General features: G+C 38.4%; 4 protein-coding genes across 4 annotated transcripts; 1 reads left to right on the top strand and 3 right to left on the bottom strand.

Annotated features, from left to right (window-relative positions):
* Positions 1-6,911: 6,911 nt before the first annotated feature.
* GCK72_024677 (uncharacterized protein) lies at positions 6,912-7,162 on the bottom strand (the record flags this gene model as incomplete). Its single annotated transcript, XM_003118433.2, has 2 exons — positions 6,912-7,064; positions 7,109-7,162. 2 exons carry the CDS (start codon positions 7,160-7,162, stop codon positions 6,912-6,914), a joined length of 207 nt encoding a protein of 68 aa, XP_003118481.1.
* A 386-nt stretch (positions 7,163-7,548) lies between these two features.
* GCK72_024676 (uncharacterized protein) lies at positions 7,549-9,635 on the bottom strand (the record flags this gene model as incomplete). Its single annotated transcript, XM_053735990.1, has 8 exons — positions 7,549-7,731; positions 7,776-7,895; positions 7,951-8,047; positions 8,297-8,499; positions 8,543-8,824; positions 8,872-9,018; positions 9,067-9,423; positions 9,468-9,635. The coding sequence occupies 8 exons, from the start codon at positions 9,633-9,635 to the stop codon at positions 7,549-7,551; spliced, it is 1,557 nt and encodes a 518-aa protein (XP_053579556.1).
* Positions 9,636-10,521: 886 nt separating this feature from the next.
* On the top strand, positions 10,522-11,113 carry GCK72_024675 (uncharacterized protein; the record flags this gene model as incomplete). The annotated part of the gene is made up of 2 exons (XM_003118064.2): positions 10,522-10,623; positions 10,865-11,113. 2 exons carry the CDS (start codon positions 10,522-10,524, stop codon positions 11,111-11,113), a joined length of 351 nt encoding a protein of 116 aa, XP_003118112.2.
* Positions 11,114-12,423: 1,310 nt separating this feature from the next.
* GCK72_024674 (uncharacterized protein) lies at positions 12,424-18,751 on the bottom strand (the record flags this gene model as incomplete). The annotated part of the gene is made up of 13 exons (XM_003117574.2): positions 12,424-12,489; positions 12,557-12,645; positions 12,928-13,116; positions 13,164-13,232; positions 13,342-13,392; positions 13,584-13,733; positions 15,772-15,890; positions 15,942-16,011; positions 17,139-17,253; positions 17,339-17,500; positions 17,549-18,089; positions 18,479-18,618; positions 18,674-18,751. The coding sequence occupies 13 exons, from the start codon at positions 18,749-18,751 to the stop codon at positions 12,424-12,426; spliced, it is 1,839 nt and encodes a 612-aa protein (XP_003117622.2).
* Between the last annotated feature and the right edge of the window lie 1,659 nt (positions 18,752-20,410).

Genomic DNA, 20,410 nt, shown 5'->3' with positions numbered 1-20,410 from the left:
TATCATCATAAATTTACTTCGGACCACAGTACTTCGATCACCCGAAAAATCCAAAAAACATGAAAAAAATGAGAAAATTTTCAAAAAAGTGATTTTTTCTATATGAAGCAGGAAAGCTAGAAAAAAGTTGTTATCTTGTAAAATGCACAAAATAAGGCTGGCAATTCATTTCTGAAGCGATTTTGATCCTATCTTTCAAAAGAAAAATTTTCATTTTTCAACTTCAATCGATCGTTTCGCTAGGTCAAAGGGGGCGGAGCCTAATCTGGTATAGTATAAAATTCTTAGAATTCTTAGGGTACTAACATATCAAAAAATCAGCCAAAACGGATCACTTTGGTACATGTGTAACATGGCCTGTAGGCTTGAGCGAGACATTGTCTCTTAACAACCAGGGTGTCCACACAGACAGTACAACTTAAAAGCATGAAAACGTGACTGGCTGGAAGTGTAACAGTAGTCCGACGGCTGAGTGAAAAGACAATCCGTAGGATTGAAAATGTTTTGCGGTGGCCAGCTGTGTAGTGGAATTTTGGAAAATCCCGAGAGCTTGGTACCGCCTCGAGTCTTTGATAGTTCCATACAATCAAGTTTATAGACATAAAATAAACCTTCACTCGATGCTTCTTCTCAAAGGTTTTAGGTAAACCTACCAGCGGGTCTTACATTCAATATATTTCGGAAACTTTTCCTGACCTGACTTTTTCACCTATTCTCATTGTATCTCAAAAATAGTTTGGTACGATACCTTTTTTGGTAAACATCCGACACTATTGGTCTCATATTTTTCATGCAGCTGAGATCTGAGACTGATTGAAAACATGTTTACTTTCGATTTCGAAAAACCAATTGTTCGAAAATGGCGTTGGCGAGTGACGCAGTGTACCATTGGACGGTACATCTGCTCAACGATTCATAAAGAAAAAATCACGTTACTTTTTAGAATGGCATCAAGAGATATGTATAATCTTCGAACGGTACTCAATAGAAAAACCATATTACATAGGCGCTCGGAGATATCACATCATAGATTACAGTAATCATACTACAAGAAAACCTTTTTAATATTTCTGATATATTGCGTCATTCGAATTGATACCGATTGCTAAGCCATCAGCTATGACAACTTCGAACTATGTTCACCGGATCGTAGTTAATTTTCATGTTCTGTGAGATCCGAGGATTGACCGTCACACTTTCTTCTTATGATACCTGGCAATATTGTCGGTTTGCTTTCATTGGTTTTTTTCGGACTGGTTTTAAAAACTATCGAAAACATGTTTTCGATACCTTCCATTTTTGAGATTTTTGATGAAAGTATCCAGATGGTAGCGGTGCCACTCTGCGCTATCACGACTCACAGGTCCAAGAGCTCGAATGGGTATTTTCGGCAACATAGAATGTAGTTAGTTAGATTTTGAAAACAATCTGTCTACAGTACTAATGTCACACAAGATACACATTTACTTGTCGTAGATATTTGAAGACCTTTGGTTTCCCTTGCTGGACCAAGACGTCAGACTTTTGATAAATCAGAGAAGGTACGCTCAACCTTGAAGGTATCTTCATATTTCAGTTGATTTTCTTCACATATTGGGGTCGAGTTCCAAACTTTCATTATTTCGAAGTTTGTATACCATACCCCGCCAAAATGTTGTTTACGAAACGGTGTGCGTGGTACGATACCCATTAATTTTATGGGTTTTTCGATTAGTGTTCCTTTTTGAAGTTCAACGAGCGAGCACTTCAATGATCAAAGAATGGGCGCGAAGGTGCAAAGTTGTAAACACCATCAAAATTCAAAATATTTAGAAGACCGTATTCGTCAAGCATATTTCAAATTATTTCATTGAAAATAGCAGACCATTGCTACTAAAAGGATGAAATCTTTGAGAGGAGAAGTGATTTGGACTGGATTTCAGACACAACTTAACTGTTTCAGGCTCACCCTTCACTCCGGAGACTTTCGATATTGTGTTTACAGATTTAAACCCAAACGAAATCACTGACGGGTACATCTACCAGAGTGTAAACCTGTTCGATATGTTCATACCGAGCAGATGAGCATTGAGGACTATCGAAAACATGTTTACAACACTTTCCATTTCGAAAATTGTGAGCTCAATATGAAAGCATCCAGATGGTACTCGTGTCGTTTTCCAAAATCAGGAATCACAGCTGCATGACCCATCTGCTCTACAAAATAAAAAAACGAATATCTTCTTGAGATGAAAAGGAGGGAAAGCATATACATTTTCATGAATTGTCTTAGCTTTTGAGATTTCCTCATGTACTCACAACGAATACTTTTTGAAGGTCCGCAGGGTACTTGCTGATTTGATTGCAGTCGGCAGACTTGCCAGAGGCCTAGCCGACCCAATTTTTGACAAGTCTGGTAGTCAGTAATACTGCTCATTTTTTGAAGTTGACATTTGTTGCTATCAATTTCGTTGCAGCCCTCCTTTGAGATGGTGTAGTACTATCGAAAACACGTTTATAACACTTTTCCTTTCACTTCGGAGAGGTGAAAGTATCCAGATGGTACCGGTGCCACCCTGTTACCATTCACAGCTGGATGACCCCCAATGGGTGTTTTCAGAAAAGAAGATGAGACCGCCGAGCACTGGATATGGTTTTTGTGTATGAACAATTGTACTGAAAATCTGCTCCACAAAAAAAACGGATCTCTTCTTGTGATCAAAAACATGTTTGAAAAACTTTTTCATCTCAAAATTTGTGAGCTTAAGATAAACGTATCCAGATGGTACCGGTGCCACCCTGTTACGATTCACAGCTGGAATACCCCGAATCGGTGTTTTTGAAAGAAGTTATCATATTCTGGGGCACTTATATTCCGTGTTACGAATAATCCCTTCTAATTTTGATATAATCAATTATTGAATCGTGTTAATGCCATAGCCATGACAACGTGGAAACTTTCAGAATGTTCGTAAACGCCAAATGATGATTCTGGGACACCTGACACCTCTATGTGTCCTCATTGACAGTCGCGAGCTCTCAGTCTTCTTTCCTTGACAGTTTCATTGCCTCACTATTATTTCTGATACCATCTTCGATCGAACTTCAATTTGTGATCATTTGACACCAATTTCCCACCAAAAAACTGTTTACCCGTAAGTCGAGTAGAGAGAAGCACGGTGCCATTAACTCTTATGGGATTTAACATTGGTTCATTATTGAAACAAAGCTGGAAGCCCAGTGGCAAAAATATCGGTGCATTGAAAAATAAAATACAATTGTAAACAGAATCGGAGAGAAAGTCAAAATCGTAAGAAAATATAAGAGAAGAATATATTGCGGACAATGTTTAGTTCGAAGTAATTAACAGCTGGAAGAAACGTGTAACCGGATACGTCGTACCAGACGCTTGTCTGTCTACCATACATTTAATTAATACGTTTTTCCGCAAAGAAGTTGCTAACTATGCAAAAGAGAGGATTAGGATGCCTGTCTGGTAGCGAGAGTGAGATGGTATGGCAAGACATAATAAAGGTATTTTCGGAGAGTTCTTCAATACATAGTATTGCACGCTGTATGAGAATACGGTAATATTTGAGGTGTTCTAGAGGCAATTTTCAGAAATGAGAAAAAAATTTTGAAAAAAGAATAAAACCCATATTGTGGCTGTGATATTGAATCGTTGCAGTGTCAGGACGTTTCGGTTATAAATTTTTTTGTGGAAGTTTTATGAGAGAACTTAAAAAAAATGGAAAAAGAACTTTACAAACTAAAATGAATCATATTTGTATAAAGGTCAATGCCTAAAATGGAAAAAACCGACACAGTACCAGTTGACCTGTCGTGACTCACGTTTTGATTCTTTACTCTTGCGATATTCAAAAAGGGAATTAGAATGGAGAATGTGCAGTATTGAATAACATAAAAAACAATAGAAGACTATATTGCGGGAAAGAAGAAGATTTGTAGTCGGAATAAAAACAGATATCGAAAATATCAGTGTCTAGAAAAATAGTAATAATGCACATCCCAACGGGAAATTAGATAAAATAACGAGATGGTTCTACGTATTCAGCGAATTGATACGAAACTTCATGCGATAGGAAACGTTGAAAAAACAAAAATCTGAACCAAATCTTAAGATTCAAAAAGAAAAATGGAAGAGCTAGGTCGTCAAGTTGTTGAAACAAAAAGTTAAAACCAAAATTCTGTTCGAAATCTTGAATCTTGATTATTTTAAGTGCAAGATGAAGATTTTTCATCCGGATGCGCTGACAATCGACATCCGGTCTGTAGGAAGTCTATTTTACAAAATTTAAAAAAAATCAAGAATCATAAGTCAATCTTCAAAATGCATAGGATAAAACCTTTTTTTTTTAATTTTGTTTAAAAGAAATCAAAAAGACCCAGGCGGAAGTCTCACAATGCAAGTACACTAAAGCTAAATAGAAATTCGTTTTGTTAATGTGAATATGATGTTCTGGAGTTTTTCATCTCAAAATTCCCATCAGAAAAATTGAGATCTAATTATTATATCTTAGCTTTGGTTCTTTAAAAGTTTTATATATAAGAAATTTTGATTGTTTTCATCGAGTGGGAGGATATTGGAGGGCCAAAATGTCTGCACATCCTTTTCCTTATCAAATCCAAAAAAAACATGAAAAAGGTGTGCAGAGACGGAAATAGTGCACCACATAGGAAAGAGCAGAGATATTGAAATCCCCCGCTAGATGAAAAACTGAATGAAGATATTAAAATGGAAGAGAATATGTTTCACTAGTGCAAAGTCTAGGTTGAAAGGCATTGCTCTATATTCGACAGCTGATTTTTTTCAGAAAGATTAGAAAATGAATAATGATATATTGACTGCAAAACTAAATAAAAAACAGCGGAAGAATAAAAAAAAAACAGCGGAAGAAGAAATTTGTATGGTTGCTTCAGAGTTGGAGAAGTGACAAATATTTATCAGACGCGTGGATTATGCTTGGAAGACATGTTAAGATTCTCTCACCGCTCTTCTCTCTTTTTCTCATTGAATGAAGAGTCGAAATGGAACGGATAATAGAAATAGAGAAGACAAACTAATGAAAATCGATGAAAAAAAATATATGAAAGGGGAAGAGAGCCAAGTATAGGCAATAACAAATGATAAGCGATGATTCTGACCAGGGAGGGGGGAAAATAGGAAGCCAGGAATCACTATACATAGTACACATTTTCAGTTGACTGCATTGCTTCACTACTACTCAATATTTATTTTTTACGATTTTCATTCAATGTCATCTTTTTTCATTAAAAAAAGTTATATCAGAAAAACTGATATTTTTAGGGAAACGGAAACGATGCGGGGTTTAGATGATTGTTAAAAATAAATTTCTAATTATATAACAAATTATCGTCATTATTCGTTCTTATCAATTTTTGACCGATGTCTGCTCACTACTTTGTTTTAATTATTGTTTTTTGAGTTGTTCTCTAAATTCCATGTTTGTTGGTCATTCAGCTCAAATGACAGGCGACTAAAATATCTGGAGTTTTTTCAGTTATACTTGTCATGCTTGTTTTGAAAAGTATAGAACATATATTTGCAAAATTTCAACAAAAAAAATAGAGTTGTGCACCAAAAGTCATGAATCAACTTCCCATCTTATGAATAAATACCAAATTTCTTAGCATCACACGTATACAGATCAGATACCGACCAGTTCGACCAACTTATCATGCTTTCAAGGAGAATGCGGAGCAGTCCAGAACAGACAGGTCATAATCGGGCGGAGTCGATGCTCTCACTACGTAAATAATCTCTTGCCTCACCCGCCTTTGGCTGTGGAGGTGTTTTCTCAAAAGCTTCTCGCGCAATGACTCGAAATCAAACGTTTATAGATGATATCATATTATCTGCAGACAATGGAGAACAAGTTCTCTCAATAGGATTGTAGAACAAAAGAGCACAAGCGTGGTTGTGAGGGTTGGTTTATATATTTTTCAATTGTTCGCGCTCATTTTGTTTTTGATCAATTTCTACGTAAACAAACATCAAATATCAGTCAGGAATGGCTTCCAGTTTGAACAATATACGGTTTCCAAAAAATTCGATAACTTGTAAGTTGAAAAATTCGGCTGATAAAAGACGAATACGCAACATTAATGTTGTCTATAAACCGATTGCAACACGTTATCTTAAAGTAGTAGTAAAAACACTTATAGATTGACCTGGCCACAGTCTTAATAAACTAAATCACATACATGTTTCAGTTTCTACCCTAAAAAACTATTAAATCAAAAATAAAACCCCAACATTTGAAACAGAAGTTTTTAAATAAATAATGAAGCATCAAACCGTTCAGAATCTATTTTCTTCTGGCGAGATTGGTGTGGTTTGGCCGGCTGCACCGAATAGAACTCGTGTCGATATTATTTACAATCTCGCGCTCATTGTTCTTAATGCGATGGACAATCAAAACGCCCAGAATTCCTGTTCAACCCACGGATTGACCTGTGTGTCTTTGACATGATACTCTCTGTTTCCAAGGTGGCATTGAACTTTGAAAATTATCAGTTTTTATTTATTACGTCATCATGATCAGTGTTTTGTTGATTTGAAAAGAGGAAAAGCAGATAAAGTATGCTTGTAGAATAAGAAATAACATTTAGCGTGGTTGTGGACAAAGTTTCTTTCGGGAACCGTATGACGTGGTAAGTTTGACGATTCGATGGATCTGAAATATTCAGATTTTAAGTTCTTAGGTATCTACTCTAATAATACTACGAAAAGTTGATAATATCTACTTTTGAGCTGCATATTTGTGTAAACGCCTTTCTAGCTATATAAATCATTTTTTGAACGCTCGAATAATTGAAATTTTGCTCCGCTTTTTGTGCACTTGGATTGTAGAAGCATTTTCTTAAAAAATAATGACTCACCAGTAAAATTAGTCTCTGATTCCAAGGATTGGGTCCTCATCGTCCTCTGGAATACGATTATTCACCTCACGGCGAACAATTCTTAGAAATTTTGCACGATACGCGTACACCACCTGTCCGATGTTGAAAAGCACTATCAAGAGAAGAAAGACCAAGGCTATCTGCAATAATGCGAATAGTTATACACATTTCATAATAAACTAACATCTCTCTCCCATTGGCAGGCATGTAGATTTTTTGCGCAGTTTTTGCTGGGCATTATTCAGAAGTTGATTAACTGAAAAATAAGAAATCGAACGAATAAATGAAAGAATGGACTAAAAATGTGAACGCAATGACATAGCGCTGAATACAGGAGACTTTGACGATGAGAGTAAAAGAAATGAATGACAGAGTGGGAGACGGACAGAAAAGAACGAAAGGAAAAATGTGTGGACGCTCTAGCCTTTTTATAATGATTTCAGTTTAGACTGAGCAATGTGACTCCTGTGAAAATAAACATTTATAAGATGGGACAACGACTCTACAATCTGATAAGAGCATGAATCATAGTGAAATCAATAAGGAGCAAAAATTCAAATAATTTCGAAACAAATTTATTAATGGACGACTTTAAAGGCAACATAATGAGTATTCTATATTTATTCAATTTTTTCCTATTTCTTGTTGAACTGGATCCAACACAGGATTATTTGGGTCTGATCTATCAATAACCACAATTGGGGGAATGATAACTTCAGACGGTCGTTTCTCTTTTTTTGTCATGTTTCGAATTTGGTTGATTTTCTGGGAAACTTTCTGTGAAATCCGACGCAGTGTGAAGCCAATCTGAAATCAAAATTCGAAAATAATGCAATATAGGTTTTCTCCACCTCTCCGAGATTTGCGTCTTTGCTCTCATTCAAAAAGAAGAACGCAATCAAGAAATGTATTATAGCTGTTCCAAACGCAATGAACAGTGGAGCAGGTTCCCAGTGTCGTTTCACAATCGTCTGCAAAAAAAGGTTGCGATAATTATTTTGATTTTTATTATTACTCTAAACAAACCATTTTAGATGCAACTATTCCGGACAGTCTCGACAGAAAAGAACATGCTCCACTGATTGTTCCTCTCACTTCTGTTGGAACTTGCTCCACGACACATCTACAAATAAAATATAGAGTAGCAAAGAATCTAAATAAAAAGATAAGTGCACACGCTCTCCCCACAACAATTTGCAACATTCCTGTGTTTCGCTCCCATGCGTGTTGACTTTACTACACTTTGTTTCTACACACTCATGTGGAGAGATGGCCGAGCGGTCCAAGGCGCTGGTTTAAGGCACCAGTCCCTTCGGGGGCGTGGGTTCGAATCCCACTCTCTTCAGTTCTTTTTTTTTGTTTTTTGACTTACAAATAACAAGCATCCCAGATGAATTCTATGGAAGAGTAACCGATTAGAAACACTATTACGTAGAGTGTCGGGTAACTTTTTTGAAGATTGAACACTATCAACAGGCCAGATGCACACATTGACACTGCGTTGATGAAAAGTGAAACCAGATGAAGATTACGTCTACTTATGATTCCCAGGTATATTTCGATAAGACCAAGGAGCTAGAAAACAATTAATTATGCAAGATTTTGAAGAAACACCAACAATTTTACACAACGCTGGCACTCCTGCTAACAACATCTGACTGTATATCAAGTTATTCTTGAAAATGATAACTTCTGAAAAGTCGAGCATGGTAGCTGTGAAATTAGTCATTATCCAAATTGCTCCAAATAAAATGATAACATTTCTGTATTTTTCTTTCCTCCAAATCTGTTTTAAAGTGAGTGGTTTCGATCGAATTCCATTTGGAAGTGTTATAACACATTTGCCATCTGATTTCTCAAATACATCAGCAACAATATTTTGAGCTTTTTCTCGTTGACCCTGAAAATTATGGTAGCTTACAGATCTATTTCATAAATTGGTCATACATGACACTGAAGATAAGTTGGACTTTCAGGCACAAAGAATACATACAACAATGCACCCAGAAGAGTGAATCCAGCACAAACATGGAGGGAAATTCTCCAGTTCCGAGAGAAAAAGCAAATAAGAGCAAGTAAAAACTTTCCAGTTGGCTGAAAATAGTATTTTGTATAGAGAGTTGATCTGAATAAATTAAAAACCCAATTAGCGAATGCTCTAGCCAGAAATCTTGTTCTTGGTGAGATCAGTTCAGTGGTGAGACTCCAGGAAACAACAATAATGGCACCGGTTTGAGTTCCAATGATGAATCGACATATCGAAATCACAATTGTAGATGATTGAAATCCCTCGATCAGTAAAATAATAGATGAAACAAGTAAGCTGTACTGGCAAACAGTTTTTCTTCCGACATGGTCAGAGATGTAGCCAAACATTATAGACCCCACGAATATACCAACTTGCTGGATAGCTATCACATTTTCCCACCAGAAGACATCAGTCTCATCACCATCAGTGAGCCATTGAGCGTGGGTTGAGTAAAAACTAGAGTTTTTGTTCTGTAATACTAGATAATAATTGCACATTTGATAGACTAACTCACAAAACGATAGAATGTGGTTCTTGGTTGATTGAGAGCTTCTTTAACATAGTCATCTGTATCTTTCAGTTGTTGTCCAAATGTTGAATAGATTTGAAATACATTCTGGACCATGAATACCATGGCCACTTGAAATATAATTAGCATCCGTAGTTCATGATAATTCAGCATGTTGTTTCTAGCGAAAGAAACCAAGAAGAAAACTTCCTGGCGTTATAGTTGAGGCGGTACTTTTCCAGAGTTTTCAATAAATGAATCATCTCTCGATAGACAATACCTTCATTGTTTTTCTTTTTGATATCATTATTTCGGAAGCTGAAAACATTCGGAAATAGAAAAAGAAGCAGAAGCAGTGATGATTCAGAGTCCATACCAACACAAAACTGAAATGAAATCATGGAGAAACCAAAATAATATTATACTTCAAAGTTCTCAGAGATCATCACACAATTCGAAGAATTCATTCGAGAAGACAACTGAGATACCAAAAATGTGATTAAAAAAAAGAAAAGAGAAAGAGAAATAATGTTTCGTTTTCTACCGAAGCGGTGTGTAACAAAACCCCATTAAGATGCCATACAGACTGTTTGGTCTTCCTTGTCCAGCCACATAATTTTCAAAAAAGTTTATGTTTTCGTAGTAAGTTAAGTTAAATACCTGAAAGTGAGAAACACGTTATGTTCTTTTTTCTGCTTTTTTTTGTTTTTCAGTTCCCAAACGACACAAAACAAAAACAGCGCTCGGTTCCCTTTGGCTGCCGACTCGCTTTTTTGATGGTACATATTAGATTTTTCTTGAGATAATTACCCACCTGTCCTTTTTGACGTCTAGAAAAGCAAGACAACTTTCTTCTCTGCTTTCTTGTTGTCCGCCTTCTTTTCATTTTGACATCTGAAATCTTGGGTTGGCATGCCGTAAACCGTTCAGCTGTCACTTTTTGTCGTTCTCTTGCGAGTGATTGATTTCACTCAGTCTATACCCGGGTTACTTTTCTCTCTTTTCGATTTCGTTTCGAGATTTAATTACGTTTTCGTGTGTTGTTACTTTCGAACAAAAGATGACCGTTACAGGTAATGTGAGGATGTATTTTCTACAAATTGTCATATTCTCACTAGTCGCTGCGTACTGCCATCCAGCATTGTATGATGATTACCGACATGTGAGTATATTTATCCGTTTTTGTTTCTAGAATTATATTGTTCCAATTTGAAACTTTTCGAATGTATGGTTCCTAACGATCACGTGAGACAGTTCTTATCAGAAATTGTTCGGTCGAAATTCCTTTCAAAAGATTTTTGATCAATTCGTATCATTTAATTAAAAACAAAAACTGAAAAAATTAACTGTACGGTTGAATTAGGTTGTCATAAACAACTTCATTCTATCTTCACTTTTTTCAGGCGCAATTTGTTCGAGATTGGGCTGCCCATTGTGTTGACAAATACCTTCCAAAATATGATGCTCAGGAAATAGGACCAGAAATAAGAAAATGTGATACAGAACGGTGTGTGTACTTCATGTACAAGTACATTGCTGACAATCGTCCAGAGTTCTTCCTTGAATTTGACATCTGCTTCGAAACGAATACTGCCAGGAAACAAACCAGAGGAGCTCCATCGAGAAACCCTGAACAGCATTATCATTCTTGAACGTTTAGTTTCTATGATTTGATTTTCAGTTTTAATAAAACTTTTTAGTAATAAGCGTTCATTATATTCCCTTACATCTTGAACTTTTTCCAAGTTGAAAAAAATTCAACTTTTTTCGTTCGAATCCCTAGAGACTCATTTCCTATATGCATCACATAGAAGTAGTGTGGTGGTGAACGCAAGAGTTTGAAGGGGAAAAACTGAAGACCCCCCGTGCATAATTCTTTTCTTTTTTGCTCGCTGACACGTCGTTCAGTGACTTGAGGCACATTTGTCATTTTGGTCGAACCGTCGCAATTCAACCGGGAATACTTTGTGTGAACTGGGCACCACAACTACATCCACCCGTTGTCAGACCAATCGTAAAAAAACAAGAATGTATTTGTGTGCACTCGGAAAATTTATCAAAGTAAATTGAATTGTTTCTCCAGGGTGGGCGCCAGTGACTGGCACCGCCAGTTTTTTAACCGATACACTCACTTTTTAGGTAATGAGAAAAAACAAAAGTGCAAATCCTACCAGAATATTGCTCTATTTGAAATCAGCAGGAAATCGTGCAGCTGAGAGTCGTAAATGCTTATAATTTTGCACGCTTTAATGAGTAAACAGTATCAGGTGGTGATGGTTTCAAATTGTGAATAAGAGAGATTAGAGGCTGGAATGCATGTGTTATATTATGCAAATGTGAAGAGTTTTACGAGCCACTCGACTTGCACCTGTTGCCAAGATATCCATTGCCTCTGGTCTCGTGTTCTTTTGTTTCAAACGAAGATTCTGTTGATCTGGAGACTTTATTCTTGTACTGACAGGTTTACTGTAAATAAAAACATGGAGAGAATGACACAGTGTCAGAAAATTAGTGGTTCAGTTGTATTTTTTTTCAAAAAGAAAAAGTAGAATTGAACTGGAAAGTGTCAAGGACAAGAAAAATAAGGTAGAAATAATAGACTTCACAACCAATAAATGAGAGTTACAAGGATGAGAATTGAACTGGAATTAGAAAATAAAAATAAAAGAACAAGAAGAGAATGCACCACAGAGGGAATCGTCATGCGTGAAAATGGGGGATTATTAGTTTAAAGCAAAATGGAGGTACTGCTACAGTACCCAGTCGGAGAGAATGTCTATGAAAAGAAAACAGCTTGATATGGCTGTTAACATAAAACAGAGGAAGGAAACTAGATTGGATCAGGGTCACACGGATTCAGAGATTTTCAAAAACATTGAGGGGTTGCATAAATAAAATAAAACGGAAGTGTAAGATGACAAAATTTTCAAAGTAAATGATCCAACGGGTAGAAATAGCAAATTTAGTATCGGTGTGAAGTAATCTCTGGGCACTGTCCAAGTTTGTCCTTCTTGGAGAAGCGGAGGACCTGAAAAGATTTTGTTTCTACTTGTCTATTAGATGCTCCTATTTATATTATAACCCCTCTTTCTCACCTTATCCATAATATCGTCTTCCCATTCGACCAAAACTGTCTGAGGATTGACCATCAGCCCATCACGTTCGTGATCCGAATCATTCTTTCCTGAAATGATTGGAATAATCAGCTATCAGATTAGCAGGCCCTTGTGTCTATTGTTCCACGCCTAATCCATCCTGTCACATTTCACACTTCTCCCCCCTTTTCCTCTCAATGTGTCCGCCACCGCTTAATTAGCATTTTTGGACGCATTTATCATTGGGCACTAACTATCGTTTTGCCTTTTCTTTCCTCCTCCTTGTTCTTTTCTCGGACAAAACAAAACAGACACCCCATTCGACGAAAGACAATTTAAACAGAATGGGATGGGTTGTGTAATGGACTCACCAAGGAGAAGATAACGACGTCCGACGCGGAGCTTCGGACACTTGCAAATGACACCTTGTGGAGAGATCCAGAGAGATGTTTCTCCGCGTTGAAGATTTTCAGTTCCTCGTTTGAATACAGACTCAACCACAATCTTGTACTTGGCCCATCCATCAACCATCTCGCGACTGACCACAACCATTTGAACAGCTGAAATTTGAAAAAAAATTGTAAAATTATATTGTGGAGTGTCTTACCATGATCCCGTTTGCAGAATTTCTTCTGGTTGAGTCTCTTTGGAACAATTCGGCATTTCGAACACTGGTCTGAAATAACATGCGTTTTTTTTTTCATTGTGAAAATCCAAATATTTGCTTATAGTTAGACGAACCAAGGACATTATGTTCAGGGCTAACTATACGTCTATTTGCTTACCTTGCTCCTCCGAATTCGATGATCCAATGAAATCTGCTTTCGTCGGAATTTCTGAAAAGGTTCACAAATGTCATATGTAATTTGATTCTGAGATGTTTGGGTGTTCCAACTCATTTCCCTTGAGAAAGGAGAGGTGTCATTGAAAAGGCACCTCTCATATTACCCACTTTAAATCAACAAAAGGTTATTATGCTAATTCGGAATCCCCGAAGAGTTTCATGTTTGCAGTGCTCATTACTTACTGATACATGGTGTGACGGTAGAACGGCTTTGTTGGTATCCTTTAGCACAACGGTTACAGGTGGTTCCAGTGACTCCAGGTTTGCAGACACATTGTCCGGACGATTGGTTGCAACTCTTGCCGAGAGATCCAACAGGATGGCAGCCGCATGCTGAAATTGAGAGAATTATGTTTCAAACATTTCTTAAAACATAATGAAACCTATCCCTGGCGGGTAATATGTTGAGTAACAGAAATTTATATCCTTCCCCATAAAAGTTTTACAATAGTCCCTTACTTCCCACAAACTCTAAAATAAATCTGGGTTTAGTGGCTCATTGCCAATATCCAATCCATCCCCCATCCAATGTTTCAATAAATCTCAATTTGTTGCTCCACCAATTAAAAACGAGCCAATCATTGAGGCAACATTGTTCGGTGACATACACGCATCGGTGTTGCAACACGTATCCCCCTTTCTCTTCTTATCTTCTTCTTTTTCATTTTCATCTTCCCATCCAATAAGCTCAATAAATCTTATCAAACAAATGGGAAGAGAGGTAGAATGCAATGCGATTTCATTCGAAAGAGACACCTCACCGAACAGCAATTTGTCGGGGAAGACTCCAACGCTTTTTGATAAATGTGTGCTGCTCTGTTGAGCATCACAAGTTGTTGTGGAGCAACTGGTGTGGAATGGAAAGAACCAGCGCCTACGGTAATTTAACATCCGACAAGTGTATTTGATCGTGATAACTGAGTTGTGGTTTAGTTCTTTACATCAGAAGAAGGCCACCAAATTAGATCTTCCATTTTGTACTATACTTCCTCCCTCACGTTTTTTTTTTCTCGGAAAAGCAAAGTGTTTGTTGGTAATTGCGGCTGAGGTGAGAAATTGAGGCATTATTAGGTGAGCGATGATGTGCGTATTATGCAATCGTCGTCTTTTTTCTATTCTATTCGCGTCGGTGACCATCCAAGGACAAAAAAGGAGACGATCCCCCCTTCCCGGGTGTCATCACGGGGGACCTGTGCGCTTCCTTCTTGTTTCCCATGTCTTTTGTATTTGTTTTGGCTAATAGCACATTAAGCTTGCCTGAACAGAAGGTATCGAAGCGGAAAGTCCGCAGATGGATGTGGTGATAATTTTATGTTTTTTATTCAGTCGATTTGCTGATGGAAAAGAAAAGGGTTCGAAAAAAAAGCGCCATTAATTTATACACATCCGCACGCCGCAGAACAAAAAATGGCTAATCTAGATCTTTCGGAAATGAAGAAAAGCCTCTAGATTTATTTTTGAACCTATTTTCGCGCTCAAGAGCCACAAAACAACAGGATATTATGATGAGGAAATGTTTTCTTCTCTTTCAGAATTTATTCAAGAATCAACAATTGGCTACAGTATCCAAGTCCCTAGTTTTTCACTCAACCTCCAGAAAATCGTGTCTTCAGAAAAAACCCAATCCCCGGAGACTTCGTTTTATACCTCCTGGTCAAGCCAGCACTTTTTTCGACCTCTTCTCAATATTGTCCCTCTTTTTGCCCCAAATTTAATCAAGAAGGAAAACTACAAAGTAACCAGCGGTGTGGTCACTTTCGTCCTTTTGTCCACTCTCTCTTTTTCTTCTCACTCAATTCCAATTTCGGCAACAAACACTCCGAAATTCGATTTCCCCCCTACATCCCTCCTTTCCTGGCTTCTAGAAGTTTTGAAGGATGGGCTATGAAGAAGAAACAATTGGAAGAAGAAGAAGAAGGAAACAAGAAAATCAACGGAAGCAAAGTGCTATACAATCGGACGTGGTCACTCGAGAGCACACGGGGGGAAAACCACCAGAAGAGATGTGTTTCAATTACGTAACATCGGTGCTTGAGAAGGGTGCTTAAATTGGGCCCCCCGTCCTTCTTTTACTCTCGGAAATTAGTCGCATCATGAGCATGTCCGACCGCCCGCCGAGATAAAGGTTCTTGACACGGGGCCACTTGTACAAATCTTTCACCCCTGGTTTTTTATATGGCATTATGTAAGATTTTCAACTAGACCAGACGAGGGCACAAGTTCCAAAGGAACAACTGGTGTCTTTGGTCCCCTGGGTGAGGAGAACAGAAACAGGAATACATACGAAAAGCCGCCTGGTGAGGGTTCAACTGATAAATGGGTTTTCAACGCCTCGGACGGCCAAGTCAAGAGAAATGTTTCCGAAACTCACATTTACAGGCCTTGCGATGAGTCATTGGGAGAGAAGTGTCCCGTACGTATCCTGGTTTACAAAGATGGCAGTTTCTTCCTGCAGTGTTATGACGACAGTTCAAGCAGACACCTCCTGATCTGAAATGTTCTGAATTAAGTTTAGCCCTTCACATTTCCCAAATTTCTAACCGGTTTCCACTCAATCTGAAGAGCTCAGCGTCGAATCGGCATCTCTTTGCGTGTTGGTTGCAGTTGCAAGCTGGAATTTTCAATTCATCATTCAATAATCCCGCGCGCTTCTCGCTGTTTCCCTCTCCCAGTTTATTTACAACCGTCTGGCTATTAATCTAGCAGTAATTCATGCAAGCACATGTCTATGTATGCCTACCGTAGGAATGTTCCTCTCACACATCCATTAAACTTCCTTCTATTTCTCGAATCATACAATCACAGAACCAAAGGAAAGTGATGGAGGGCGACAGAAGGAAGAAGATGACTTCCACACTTCCACCGCCATCTTTTCAACGACTTTTCACACCTCGTTCGTCATACATAGTTAATCCAATATATTGTCGAGAGGTGGCGGCGACAGAGGGGGACCCTATATTTGGACGGTTGTTTGTATATCGCCTAATACAGGGGTTCGGAACAATGTACTTCCCCCTACGCATCACCTGTGTGTGCATACCAAACGAGGTAGCCGAGCAAAACAAGTTAGAGAACAAGAAGTTTCAAAAATATTCGAAAGCTCACGTGCCTTCTATTTACAGAGCCGGATTTTTTTGGTTTTTATCAAATTAGGTTTGGAGCATTCTGGATGGTTCTTAGAAGGGTCGGCAACGTTTTGAAACTGATTCAAGAGGGCACTTAGATTCTTTTTTCTTCGCGCGTCGGCAACACGACGATGCGCTTTTTGACCCGCTTTTCGGTATGGGAAGCCGTACGGAATATGATTATAATCGTTATTTGATTATGATTCGCGTTTTGTCGTCTTGCGACGGGGGCTATGTTTTCATTTGTTTTTTGATAGGATCATCAGCTTTAATTATCTTGCTTCTTTTATTCCCTCATTTCAAGTAGAATCAAATTCTATCCGTTTCCTCATATTTGGAAATGATCCGACCCAATTTTCGAAAATTTCAAAGGAAAGCGTAGAGTGTTAACACAAAAGTGTTGAGATATCCCGTGGTTTCTCGCGCATTGTACTCGTTGACATTTGTAATGAGATGGAACGGATCGCCATTGGCATTAATATCCATTGAGATATGGAACGCGCGAGACTGTTTCTCAATGTGTGTGTGTGTGTTTGAGAAACAACTAATCGGCTGAGTGCGCGAAAACAGTAGTCAAGACGGACTTTCACTATTCCATGACCCCCTTACTTACCAACACAGGAGTTGGCAGAGTTAGCGGTTGCTCTTCCCCATGGACGATCGTAATGGAATGGTTTGCACATTTCACATTCAGTTCCGGCTGTATTATGTTTGCAGTCACAGGTGTACTGAAAAATGAATGTTCGTGTACTCTCTGCGTAAGTAATTGAAAAGAAAAATAAGAAAGGTATTGATGACTAAGAAGGTGCTTACCCGGCCCATTTTGTCGAAGATGCATCGACTGGCGTGACCATTACATTTGCAGCGACCACCAACTGCCAGTTCTCCCATTGAGTAGAAGTAACGTTGTTTGACTTCGTCGTCAGTATCGTTTCCATAAGAATTGACATCGTTGGATAATCCGTATAGCTCAGCCTAAATACCCCATATCACTTTTGTATCCAATTTTCAGATTCTAGTTACCTGATCCGGACTCAATCTAGAAAACACCACTTTGATGTCAGTGGCAGTGACCCAATCCTGAAGTACCGGCGAGTTCTCAAAGTTTTGAGCAGATGGTCTATTCTCAAGGAATGGGAATGCAACACGGTTTCCACCTGGTCCCATGATATGAGAAGCGGTACACACAGCCTCCTGTTCATTGGACTTTGTGATTGAGATATCTGGTTCTCTTCCGAAAATGCGACGACACTCCGATGAGTAGAACTGGAAGGGAGTCCATGTTTTTCCAAAGTCAGCCGACTTGTAAAGTGCCATGGAGTCAGGGAGACGGGAACAGAAGTGCATTGAGACGTAAGTGAGCTCGAACTTTTTGCCGAGTGACAAGGTGAGTGACACATTTTGTGGGCTCAAACTTGGAGTGGAAACCCAACATGTCATGTTACCAATAGAATTGAGATCGGTGAGAAGGGAAGCGGGATGAGACAAGAAAGGATTTCTAGCATCACAAGTGTCACATTGTTCACGGATAATTCCATCAGGGCCTTCTTTTACAATGCAATATCTGAAAAATAACGTCTAGCATCTAACATTTCTTTACTACAATCTTTCTGCTCTTTCTCCCTCGTAGCACAATTTTCAATCTCAAAGAAAGAAATGCTTTTTCCTATTGCCGCTACAATGTTAATCAAAAAAGGCAATTTTTAATACGACGACGGCCTAGGCCAACAATTTTTGTTTGGAAAACGAAACCCCCAGGAATCTAAATGAAAAAACAGAATCCAATTAGAGTTTTGATAGAGGAATGGTTTGTGGCAAAGGAGAAAAAACGAAAGAAACAAAGGATAGACAACGTGAGAGTGTAATCATGTTAAGGAAGATCAATCAGTTGGAAAAATAGAGAAATCAAAGAGGATGAGATAAATATATATTGAGAGGAGAATCTTGACTTACTTGGATGGTCCGTTGCTTCCACAGGTGTCACTAGCAATCACTGGTTTACCAAAGGCGGCGTTGATGAATTCAGGAACACATCGGACTGGTCTACCAGTATGATCATGACATGGATCATGATCCGGAGCTCTCATGGAGAACTAAAACAGAAAATCATAACAGTGGGCCTATCAGTGGCGGATGGGGGAGTCTTACCTGAGAAAAGTATGCTCCATCAGCAAAATTGGTGCAAAGGTAAAGCGCTAGTATGTAGCGCAGTACGGTTGCGATCATTTTTGGAAACGGAGAAGACAGTAGATTCAGATGCTACTTTGACTGGAACAATTAGAATAACAATCTGGAAATTGAGTGAAATTGAAACTAGACAAATTTAGGAACAGAGAAAAAACTGAAGAAGAAGAAAAAAGTGAGAAAATGAATCGGGAAGAAGGAGAATCGGGAGTAAACGAGGAAACGAGAGAGGCGAAGGAGAGGCAACGGGGGGACTAGGGGCACGTTGAGGGAAGGAGGTGGGGCTTGTCGGAATAGTGAACGATGGACGAAGGCGAGGTTGGGCGGGCACTATGGCGGCTACCGTATGCTCACCAAGGGCCCAAAAACGGAGAGGCCAGCTTTATGGCTGTATTCATATTCATGTGTTGATGAATTTGCCTTAGTTATTGGTATGAGAAGAAAAAAGGAAGCAGGACGCATAACAATGAAGTGAGAACATCCAAGATGATATTTGGATTTTGACTTTTTAAAATTTTGGAAATTTTCGAAATTTTGCAAGTTATTCTGGTAAGTAGTGAATAACAACCCAATTTACAACGAGTTATGAATTGGCATATTGTTTTTTTTATCATGATTCCACAATAAGTTTTGGCGATATCAGGTCAGAATGGATCAAGTAACATCCAAAAAAGTTTTTTCTCAATGTAGTCTTTTTTAATTTATAAAATCTTCTAAAAAACCATAATCTTACCGATATTATTTTTTTTCCATACAATGTATGTATGCAATTCCAATAAGCATATAACCGGTAGCATGACTCCACTTTATCCATAGGATTTCGAGTGGGATTAACCCATCACTCTGTTATAATAACTCATCGACGCCGACTCTTCAGAATGTGACGTGACACTGTATGAGAACAGTGTGCAACGATGAATACCATGACTCTATTGTCAGCTGCCCATGGATTATCTAGTGACGGGAGGAAACAATGAAGAAGGCGACAGGTGACTCTTCTTTCCCATTGGTATTCCTTGAATGGAAGGTGTAATGTAATCGATTTGAATCCCGAAACTTGAAACTAAACCGCTGCCGTCTTTAGCATCTTGAAACTATCTGTGAATTTCGATGAATTATTCAGTGGAGACAGTGGAATAGCAAATCGAATTCGTTGCTTCACCCCGTTTTGGTTTCTCATCATTCTTCAGGCGCGCATTTCACACGTTTATCGCAAACTATCTAAAGCTTTTTACTACCCGACGGCGACCCCTCCCTACACGACTTATTCATAATGTATCACACGGATTAGAGAGCTCGTTTCATTAGAATATTGAGTTGGAGAATGATGGAAATGTTAATGAAACATATGCCAAGAAAGGGGGAGAAGGCATGAATAGAAAAGAAAAAAACGCATTTGCTTGAGGAAAAAAATGTTTTAGCTAATAACATTTTCCCATTTCTAATAAACAGAAAGAATGAAATTTGAAAATCCATGTTTAGGTATTTTTGGGGGGTTCTCCTTCGAAAAACATTTCCGACAACCACCTATCAATCTCGTGCATGCAGATTGAATAAAAAATAGGGAGTGATGAATCAAATGCATGAGCCGGAAGTTTACCTCAAAGCGGTCAGTCGGCATCTTTTGACACCGAACACGACACAATACTAATTGTAGACGATTCATTGTAAGAGGTAAGGTATGGGTGTGCGCAATCACTC

This window comes from Caenorhabditis remanei, chromosome X (assembly GCF_010183535.1).
Source record: "Caenorhabditis remanei strain PX506 chromosome X, whole genome shotgun sequence".
In the NCBI taxonomy this organism is placed as follows: Eukaryota; Metazoa; Nematoda; class Chromadorea; order Rhabditida; family Rhabditidae; genus Caenorhabditis; species Caenorhabditis remanei.
This window is presented reverse-complemented; position numbering and strand designations above follow the sequence as displayed.